This window comes from Mandrillus leucophaeus, unplaced genomic scaffold, assembly GCF_000951045.1.
Source record: "Mandrillus leucophaeus isolate KB7577 unplaced genomic scaffold, Mleu.le_1.0 Scaffold403, whole genome shotgun sequence".
In the NCBI taxonomy this organism is placed as follows: Eukaryota; Metazoa; Chordata; class Mammalia; order Primates; family Cercopithecidae; genus Mandrillus; species Mandrillus leucophaeus.
This window is the reverse complement of record NW_012104288.1, coordinates 634,049-644,784: the sequence shown is the minus strand read 5'-3', so window position 1 is coordinate 644,784 and position 10,736 is coordinate 634,049. Positions and strand designations below refer to the sequence as shown.

Sequence of the window (10,736 nt, the reverse complement as noted above, 5' to 3'; positions counted from 1 at the left end):
AAAAAAAAAAACAACAGAAAAATCACGGAAACTCGTTCTCTCTAGTTGGGCTTGACTTCGAACTGAATACAGTAAGCAGAAAATTAACATTGGTCATAGTTTTTAAAAATAATGAGTATGCTAAGCTGGGCATGGTGGCTTGTGGCTGTAGTCCCAGCTACTCAGAAGGTGAGGAGGGAGGATCCCTTGAGCCCAGGAGTTCGAAGAGGCAGTGGGTTATGATTGCACTACTGCATTCCAGCTGGGCCAGAGCAAGACCATGTTTAAAAAAAAAAAAAAAAAAAAGGCCAGGCGCAGTGGCTCACACCTGTAATCCCAGCACTTTGGGAGGCCGAGGCGGGCGGATCACGAGGTCAAGAAATTGAGACCATCCTGGCCAACATGGTGAAACCCCATCTATACTAAAAATACAAAAGCACTTTGGGAGACCGAGACGGGCGGATCACGAGGTCAGGAGATCGAGACCATCCTGGCTAACACAGTGAAACCCCGTCTCTACTAAAAAAAAAAAAAAATTAGCTGGGCGTGGTGACGTCTGCCTGTAGTCCCAACTACTCGGGAGGCTGAGGCAGAAGAATTGCCTGAACCAGGAAGGTGGAGGTTGCAGTCAGCCGAGATCGCGCCACTGCAGGACAGAGGCTCCGTCTCAAAATTTAAAAAAAAAAAAAGACCTTAAGAAAACTTGCAATAATGTTTCTATCAAATACCTTACTATGTTATTTATTTAGGTAAGAAAAATGACCAAATCCAGTCCAATTTACAGATTTTAAAGCTGAAAGGGCATTGGAGATTGCCTAGTATGCTTTCCACATATATAAGTGGAAACACACTCAGAGTGATTTATCAGAGTATACATATCATTACTGTAACAAGACTGTGAATCTCAGTTCACGAGCTCAGACTCCTCATTATGGAAAGTAGTTCACAGTATTTGAACCAATCCTGACACCACCTTTAGTTAAGGCAATGCAGATTGCAGTAAGGAGCTCCACTGTGGCAACCCCTATGCTGTTCTTGGTCTTGCAGACTGTCCTGTAACTTGAAGCTAGATAAGCAAACTTAGATTGTAAAGGCATGGTCTAGATCAGCAGTCTCCAACCTTTCTGGCATCAAGGACTGGTTTCGTGGAAAACAATTTTTCCATGGATGGGGAGGGGGCATGCTTTCAGGATGAAGCTCTTCCACCTCAGATCATTAGGCATTAGATTCTCATAAGGAACACACAACCTAGATCCCTCACACATGCAGTTCACATTAGGGTTCACACCATGAAAATCTAATGATGCTGCTGATCTGACAGGAGGCGCAATTTAGACGGAAATGCTCACTCACCCATCGCTCACCTGCTGCTGTGAGGCCCTGTTCCTAACAGGCTGCAAACCAGGTACCAGTCCATGGTTGGGGACCCCTGGTCTAGATTACAGCTGAAGAGCTACAAAGGCTTTCTCCTTATTTGCCCTTTCTTCCTGCCCAAGACTTCCATGCTTTTAACCAGGGATGCAGCACTCCAAGTATCCAGAGGCAGTAACTGGGAAAATTATCTATCATGATTAAAATAAAACACGCACTGGCCTCTGGAACGAAGGATGTTAAAATAATACATTCTGACCACATCTTGGATTCACAACTTGGAGAAGTTTTAGAAAAATCGGTTATCTCAAGTAAGTATTCAGTGCACACAATCCAGTGACTGAGTCTGCTTTTTCTGGCTACTACAGGTACAGGCTAGGCCTAAGCAGCATAGGCTTTGAAACTATAATCCAGGTTTTCAAATAAAAAGGGGTAAGAAAACAACTGCTGGTAATACAACATCTCAAACATTAACATATGCCCAACGGACAGTATCGTAGATCGTTAGATTATCTGCCAAAAGTCTGTTCCCTGGTAAATAACAGTTATTGTTGTTTTACCTAAACTAGTTAAACATGTCGCAGCTTGCTCCTGAAAGAGAACATTATATAGTCTTTGGAGAATCAAACAGTGGAGAGGTCTTGCAACATTTGTCAGAGGTAGTCAAACAGTGCAAGCAATCACAAAATTTGGTCACCAACCAAACCAGAGCTAATCTTTCAGTTCCCGTAGATTAGAAGACAATATTAACTCACCCTTTTTGCATGTTGACTTTTGCATCCTTTTATTTGTGTATTGAAAGAACAAGCACCTCTATGGGAACTCTATGCCCTGACAGTTTAATTACTTATCAAGTTTACTCTGGGCAGGTATTGATCATTCTTTCGTGAAACGAATTAGGTACTTAAATTAAAAACAAACAACAAAATCCCTCTTTTCACATAGCATGGCAGCATGTCCCTTGGTAACAAGGTTGAGTGGATCCACCAAGGCCCCGCAGCTTGCCTCCTTTACGTAAGGATGTAACTATTGCCCAACCAGAAGAGTGAGGCGTGGAGTGGGATGTGAACCAGGATGAACTCGTCGGAATCGTCAAGGGTCGTTGTGTGACCCTTACCTTGACTTCGGGCGGTTTGTGGGAACCCAAATGCTTTCTTGCCGCAGCTCTTTGGTCTGAGTTTCTCTCAGCCAAACACCTCACCCACCCGGGACCCTCCAACTGTCCGGTTACAGCAGGGGATAGGGGTTGTCTTCCGATCGACCTCGGGAGGCAAAGGCAAAAGTTCCTAGCTGCTTCGGAACCTCTCCTCGAGTCCTGAAGCCGCTCCACGCCTCCTCGCCCATCACTTGGTCCCCGCAGGACGTGGCAGTCTCGGGTTCAAGCCTGGAAAGGAGCCCGGGTGCCGTCACCCGCCCCGCGCGGCCTCACCTGCCGCTCCCCGGAAATCTCAGCGCCACCCTGTCCCCGCCCCCCACCCTCCCGCGTCCTCCAACTCGAGGTCCCAAGACCCACACAGCAATGGCGCAGCCGGAAACCGGCTCCTAGACTTCCTAACGCCCGGCTGGCGGTTCGGGTCGTCTGTGGGCGGGACGCAAAGGCCGCGACTTCCGCCTTCCTGCTTCCGGTCTGGCGGTGAGTGGGGAGTGGGATCCAAGCCCCTGGGGCGAGGTAGAGGAAGCTGGCGGCTACAGCTTCCGTGGTTTTCTCCTGGTGTCCAGCAGAAACGGCGGCGGCCCCTTGCGCCAATCCAGGATTCCCCAGGACCCTCGGCTCTGCGCGACAACGGGCCCGCGCTTGCCAAGGCCGAGGGGCAGGAGTGAACGTGGCCCCCGTGGGTCTGCGGCCCCGATAGGGTAAGGAGGGAAGAGTGAGCAGCGGAGAAACGTAAGAAATGAGGGAAAGACAAAGGAGCAAGGGAGAAACGTAAGAAATAAGGGAAAGAGAAAGGAGGAAGTGCGGACGGCCGTCAAGTGTTACCAGTTGCAGCCGCAGGGGCCACGCGGGTCTGGTTGGGAGATCGAGCCGGGTCGATCCGTTTTGGGCGGAAGAGTAGGATTTATTCCTGAAAGTGTGGAGGCGTGGGTGTTTGGGTCTGAAGTTGAGGTGCAGGGAGATGTGTGGCCTGTGGACCATGACTCTTACTGCAAAAGTTCTTTTGCTTATCTGTGAAACTTACATTGTTTATTCGCTACTGGGCTGGAGAAGGTGAAGGCAGATCGATCTGAGAAGTACCTAATTCTGACTGTATGGGTGAGGTCTTATGAAGTCCGGGAGCTAAGATATTTAACGTATTAGGCACTTTCATGTGTGTTCAGTTGAAAATCGTGGGAAAGATATAATTAAAACCATAGTTTTCCTGGGGTAATGGGACTGTGGGTGAATTACTATAATTTGTTTGGTTATGTCTTCTAATTTTTTAAGTAAAGGACACAAATTGTATGATAGAGCCAAAAAAACCTTTAAAGAGTAAGATGAGGTGTTTGATTTTGTAGTGGTGTACCTAATCCAGTAAATGAATGAATGGCAACATTTTTAGTATAGAAAGTTGAAAATCTAGGAACGGATATACTGTGTGAGTCAGTGAGCCAACTTGTCTTCTATATGTCAATGAACTAAAAAAATTTTATTATTGAAATAACTAACTTAGTAAAATACTTGATTTCCAGTAATTAGGATTTTCTTACAGGGCACTTGCAATTGTGGTAAATTCAAATGAGGAAGAAACACATTAAGTTACTATAATGGATAGGCAATTTTAGATGTCATATAGATTGTGTATATACAATATAGAAATTTTCCATTTAAAATTTTATTACAATTATCCTGAAAGTTGTGACTTAAATTTTGTTTTATTTTTTGTATTCTTTCCAGCTAGCCAATTGTACAGAATTTAAATCATCTCTCAGATGTGTACAGTAGAACTCAAGAAGACAGACTACCAAGGGTCATCTGAAGTCGTGATTGGGTCACTAATAATACCAGGACAAAGTTAGAGATCACTACTCAAGCATAAGGTAGATAATTTTTTAAAAAATTCCAGTTGAAATCGTAAGTGGATGTATATACCTCATTCCCTACCCAGGTATTCTAATTCTCCACTTTGAATAGAGGTTGACACAAACATGAAAGGTAGAAAAGCCTCTGGGGCAAAATAGAAAACATCACTCAAGTCACATAATCCTCATTTGCCAGATGTCTTTTCCTTACACTCAAAAAGGAACAAAACACATGGCATCTTGTTAAGGCTACTTTTCTCATTTATTAAATTAGGCTTATTCCAGCAGAGGTCCTCAAAGCTGAAAGGGCATAAAATAGCACAGTACTTTTTGCTGCTTTGGCATATTAATGTGATGTCATGACTCCCTTACCCTCCCTTTCCCATTCCTGGAAATAGCCATCTCTCCTTCTCTGCGAGTATTGCACATGCTCTGTGGCTTGTCCTTTTCAAACACCAAATTTGCTGATTTGTATTTTTGTTAATTAGTAATACTAAGGATATGTCAAAAAATGACAAACTGTGTTCAGCTCTTAATGACCACAGAAAACTCAAGATTCTTATGAAAGCCTCCTGCTAAATAAAGTTTGTCTTCCATATAGGAGGCATGTGAGAATGCATAGTCCTTATGACAGAGTCACATGGCTTTTTAAAATCTTCTATAACTTTACATCTTTGAAGTGTCACTATTCTGGCTGTCCTAGATGAATTACTTTTTCCTAACTGGAAATACTAGTCCTTATTACAGTAGTACTAATTAGTACTTTTTAAAAAAGCAAACTGAGTGATAATGGAATCATGAGTTAACTGGTTGTGTGAGGAAACTTTTTCAAAATTTGACTAACCACAGTCTTTCTCCTGTTTTTTTCCTCTGTTCTCCACCCACCTTCTCCAGCCCCAGTTTTCATAAGACTGCAGTGAAGATGTTTGATATAAAGGCTTGGGCTGAGTATGTTGTGGAATGGGCTGCAAAAGACCCATATGGCTTCCTTACAACTGTTATTTTGGCCCTTACTCCACTGTTCCTAGCAAGTGCTGTACTGTCTTGGAAACTGGCCAAGATGATTGAGGCCAGGGAGAAGGAGCAGAAGAAGAAACAAAAACGCCAAGAAAACATTGCAAAAGCTAAACGACTAAAAAAGGATTGAAGGATTGAACAGGCTGTGCAACCAGAGGAAAATCACTTGGAAAATTATGCAGCTTTGGAAGAACCCACTAAAGTTTCTTCTTTGGATTTCTTGACAGTATTATTTAGTGACCAAATGGAAGAATCATGTTAGTTCTGACCTCAATACTATAGTAACTTTTAGGCTTGGGTGTAGAAGTTTGTAGGTTTCTATTGACAGTTATTGTAAATTATCATTTACTGTGGTACAAATTCTTTATAACTGACTTAGTCATTTGCCGCTTAGCAGTTTATCTACTGAAATGAAAACATCCTGTGGGGAAAAGTGACTTTAGATTATGAACTCGATTCAAATGAACTCTATTTAAAATGGGGTCCTGTTTTGGACAAAGGAAATTAAGAATGTAAAAGTCAGAACTGTCTTGTTTGAGGTAAAAGTGTGCTTTGGCTTAAAAGAGATACAGTATATTAATTACGTCTTTTATTATTATTGCTTATTTCTTAGAATCATTTCTGGCTTTCTCAAAACAAAATAATATTAATCGATGAGTACTTCTATTTGCTGCATTTTTCTTATAGCCTTTGAGACAGCTGGTAATTATCAAGTCATTTTGCATTTTTTAAAACAATTTTATAAAGCATTCTCTTATCTTGACTATGTGGAATACCACCTACTGGATAGAACAATTTCTGTACTCACAAACACTGCCATTTTCTTAGAGATGGCTTGTTGAGAGGAGTAACACTATGGTTTAAAGCTTGCAGTAAAAATGCCAAACACTGTAGTACTTTGGAACCGGTTTATTCTTGTGCTAAGCAGAACTGTAAAACAGTTAAAATGTCTTATCAAGTAATTCGCTGATTATATAGACACCACTTTTGTGTTTTATTTCATTCTTTGTTTTAACTCAAGTGGTAGTGATATTTAATACTTTCTGATCAAACAGTTTCAAAGTAAAACTTTAAATTTCACATTTCTTTTAAAGAACTTGTAAAGCATAACAGTGATGTCATACTTCTTAAGTGGTAAAGAAAGGTATAAAATTTGGAAACATTTTGTTGGGCATAGTAGTAATTGGGTGAAAAGGATAAATTATATCAAAATGAGAATGTGCTATAATTGGAAGTAAGGAGCTAAAGGATGTTTCTTTCAGTTAAGTAGTATAACTGGAACGTTTTACTATTAAACGTGGCTTTTATAAATGCATGGTCCAGTAATTTTGTTCACTGTTAGTATTTAATTCACTGTCAGCTTATTAATGTTTTCTGTACCCTGATAATGAATTTTAAATTACAAAAAATTATCCAGCAGCTACAGTTTAAAAATGAAACTAGATATTAAAATAAATTTGATAATTTTTTGTAAGGTCCTGGATTTTATTTTATTTTTTGGTGGAACTACATTTTTAAGTTACATTATGTTATGCAGGTTAGAATTTTCAATTACAGCTAAGCATACTTGTAAAACTTCAGGACTATATCTGAGAACCTAAGGACCACTGAGAATGTTTATGGACGAGTTTGAATAACACTTAATGCTATTCTTTTAGATTATCAGTCTCTACTTGGTGCCAGTGTGAGCAACACATTATAACTCAAGGCACTGAAATAATTCAGTGTTAAGATATATCTAAAATACATGTGGTTTTCTGCAATCAAGCTGTTCATGGAAAGAATTTATGTACATGTTTTACTTAGGGTCACATTTTAGAGTAAAAGTATTGAAGCAAAGGATATAGTCATAATTCTCAGTTATCTACTAAAGTTACAGTTTTATCCATTCCGTCGTAACAACTTAAAGGTATCTAACTAAAGTTCTGTTTTTCTATAATTTGTTAGCCTTAACACATGCCAATTTTGTATTTGTTTGATGTATGCTTTTTTTCCCACTTTTTCCCATCATTTAGAGAGCCTTTTTATATATGTGAGATTGAGATTTTACTCTGTGTGTGTGTGTGTGTGTGTGTGTGTGTGTGTGTGAGTGATTGGGGGAGTAAAGAGAATATTGTGAGGTTTGGGATGCTTCAGAAAAAACCTCTCACTGCAACAGAGTACTGTTGTTAAAGAATCTCATTTGCTATTATCTAGAATACTTCTAAGAAATTGTTTATCTATTACGTTTCTGAAGTTCTGAGAACTAAGTACAATCAATTACCATTCTAAAGCTGGTCTTGGGGGGAAAAAGAAAGCTGTCCCCTGGCTGCCTGTAACAAACATTTTATCAAAAATAAGCAAATAAATAAAAGCTTGTGTGTCAGAACTTGAGCCATAGTATCCACATGAAAACTTACAGCATGTTACTACTTATCAGATATATAAGGACATTTTAAATTTTACTTATTTGTAATAAGCAGACTAGAAATAAGCACAGGAGGCTGGGCACAGTGACTCATGTCTAATCCCATCACTTTGGGAGGCCGAGGCGGGTGGATCACGACGTCAGGAGTTTGAGACCAGCCTGGCCAACATGATGAAGCCCTGTCTCTACTTAAAGTACAAAAATTAGCTGGGTGCGGTGGCATGTGCCTGTAATCCCAGCTACTGGGGAGGCTGAGGCAGGAGAATTGCTTGAACCCAGGAGGTAGAGGTTGCAGTGAACCAAGATTGCGCTACTGCACTCCAGCCTGGCGACAGAGCGAAACTCCGTCTCAAAAAACAGAAAAAAGAAACAACAAAGGAAGCTGTGGGCTGGAAACCTAATGTTGAAATAGATATTATATTTTATATGGTTCTAAGTTGGAGGAAATTTGATCTTATTTAGGAATGATTGCTTTTATGTTTGCTACTGGTTATAGAATCATGCTGATTTACTTCATATCTGGAATAAATAAGGACAAATTCTGCATTTCTCAAACATATTAAAAGGGATCACATGGTCAAATACCCAAAGTTTGGGAAACACATGTACAACTTAGACAAATTTCTGGATGATCTCTTGGAGTGTTTTAACTTGACTACCATAGATTGTCCTCTACACCTCTTTTTTTCTCCGAAGAACTTAAGTACAATTTGGGAAAGCCTACTCTAAAACTCAGATTACATTTAAATAGCGTAGTTAATGAGATAGCTTTTAAACAATCAATATAAGGGTATTATATTAATTCAAGGTTAATTAAATGACATCCAGAAATCTGTTATTAAGAATGGAAAAGGATTATTTCCTCCATTTTTGTTGGTTTTTAACTTCAGGTATCTAAGGCATAATAAGCTAGGTTTATATAATTAAACCCAGTAGCCAGCATTTTCTGTACTTTGTCAGTTTGTGTAATATGAAGCTATTTTTGTAAAAACCAAAAGTATGCTATATGCATGTATAGCAGAGGCATAGAACGGAAGGCTTTACTTCTGAGAAAGTACTTAAGTATAAATAATATTCTTCATGTTAACATGAACAGTTTTACTTTTGAAATTGAAGAGTTTTTTTGGCATAGGTTTGAAATCTGTCTTGAATAGACATTTTCATAATAAACTTGTAAATATTCAGAGTATAATTATGATATGAAGTATGGTGGGCAAACTAATATTTAATATTTTTAATTCTGCTTTGTGTCTGGCCTAAACACAAGGTTTTTTCTTTTTTTTTTTTTTTTTAAGAAAAGTTGTTTAGAAAGGCAAATAAATATCAATTAGGCCAAGATTATAATTCACTTTGTATGCAGGATATTTAACTCTGTGCCAATACCACCTAACTAATGTGACCAGTCACCCTAAACATGTCAGCCTGGAGGAAAGGGATATGGATAGGTTATTACAAATTTAATTTCCACCACCCCAGAAATCCCCTTGAAAGTACAAGCTCTTCTAATACTGGTGGTTGTATATCATCATCTTTAACATAAGGCATTTTCTAGAAGGGACTCCTGGCCAAGATTTTCTCATGCTGTTTATGCAAAACAGGTATTTTAAAATGAAAACCATAAAAATTAGTAGTTAACTTCTGCCATATCTAAGATGTTTATAAACAGACTATGTGGTAAACATTTGCAAAAGGTGTATATGGAATGCAATTAATGAGGTAACAGGAATTTGGCAGTAGAAACACTAGTGTGTTAAAACATTTACAATTTTCTCTACAATCCAGTCTAGCAGTTAAGAACACCTTAATTCACAGTCCCAACTATACCACAAGTTATATCTTTTTTTTCTTTTTTTTTTTGAGACGGAGTCTCGCTCTGTTGCCCAGGCTGGAGTGCAGTGGCCGGATCTCGGCTCACTGCAAGTTTTGCCTCCCGGGTTTACGCCATTCTCCTGCCTCAGCCTCCCGAGTAGCTGGGACTGCAGGTACACACCATCATGCCCAGCTAACTAAAAAAAATTTTTGCCGCAGGGTGTGGTGGCTCATGTCTGTACTCCCAGCATTTTGGGAGGCTGAGGCGGCTGGATTACCTGAGGTCAGGAGTTCGAGACCAGCCTGGCCAACATGGTGTTGAACGTGGTCATGAAACTCTGTCTCTACTAAAAATACAAAAATTAGCTGGGCATGGTTGCACACATCTGTAACCCCAGCTAGTCGGGAGGCTGAGGCAGGAGAATCGCTTGAACCCTGGAGGTGAAGCTGCAGTGAGCCGAGATGGTGCCATTGCACTCCATCTCAAAAAATAAAAGTTTTCTAGAGATAGGGTCTTGCTATGTTGCCCAGGCTGGTATCAAATGCTAGGCAATCCTCCCATCCTTGCCTCCCAAAGCACTGGAATTACAGGTCTGAGCCACCCTGCTGGCTGTATATATCTCCTTTCATATTACCTAGTGACTAGTTCCTTTTTTGCCTCTGTGGGAAAATGTAGTATCACTTTGTAATTATATAATAAGATAAAATATTTAACCTGATATTATACAACAGGGCTGCTGGAATGTTGGGCTTGTTGTCATTAACTATCGTGATTTTGTCATTTGATTACTTGTTTTAGTATAAATGTTTTATATAGTTTTATGTTTCTGTAGTGTATTTCTTAGGCAGTTAAAATTTTTACCTGCTATTAAGTAAAAATTTTAATCTATGTGTTTTTAGGAATTCATTGTTAGTGCTTAACCAAGATATTCAGAGTGTAAAAATTTGGGTCATTCAAAAATCTTAAGCTGATAAACAACTTCAGCAAAGTCTCAGGATACAAAATCAATGTGCAAAAATTACAAGCATTCCTATACATCAAGAAAGAGAGAGCCAAATCATGAGTGAACTCCCATTCACAATTACTACAAAGAGAATAAAATACCTAGGAATCCAACTTACAAGGGATGTGAAGGACCCCTTCAAGGAGAACTAC

At 39.6% G+C, this 10,736-nt stretch overlaps 1 protein-coding gene across 2 annotated transcripts; it reads left to right on the top strand.

Moving 5' to 3' along the window:
• The first annotated feature begins 2,953 nt into the window (after positions 1–2,953).
• Positions 2,954–6,838, top strand: SMIM15 (small integral membrane protein 15). 2 transcript variants are annotated; one of them, XM_011992126.1, is made up of 4 exons: positions 2,954–2,983; positions 3,070–3,204; positions 4,227–4,365; positions 5,242–6,838. In XM_011992126.1, the coding sequence occupies exon 4, from the start codon at positions 5,270–5,272 to the stop codon at positions 5,492–5,494; it is 225 nt and encodes a 74-aa protein (XP_011847516.1). In that variant the 5' UTR covers positions 2,954–2,983; positions 3,070–3,204; positions 4,227–4,365; positions 5,242–5,269; the 3' UTR covers positions 5,495–6,838. The 2 variants fall into 2 exon arrangements, with proteins under 2 accessions (XP_011847516.1, XP_011847514.1); XM_011992124.1 differs by having other exon boundaries at positions 2,954–3,204.
• The last annotated feature ends 3,898 nt before the right edge of the window (positions 6,839–10,736 follow it).

What these genes read in the sequence shown, in the direction of transcription:
- SMIM15 (XM_011992126.1), top strand. Translation starts at nt 5,270, where the DNA reads ATGTTTGATATAAAGGCTTGGGCTGAGTATGTTGTGGAATGGGCTGCA.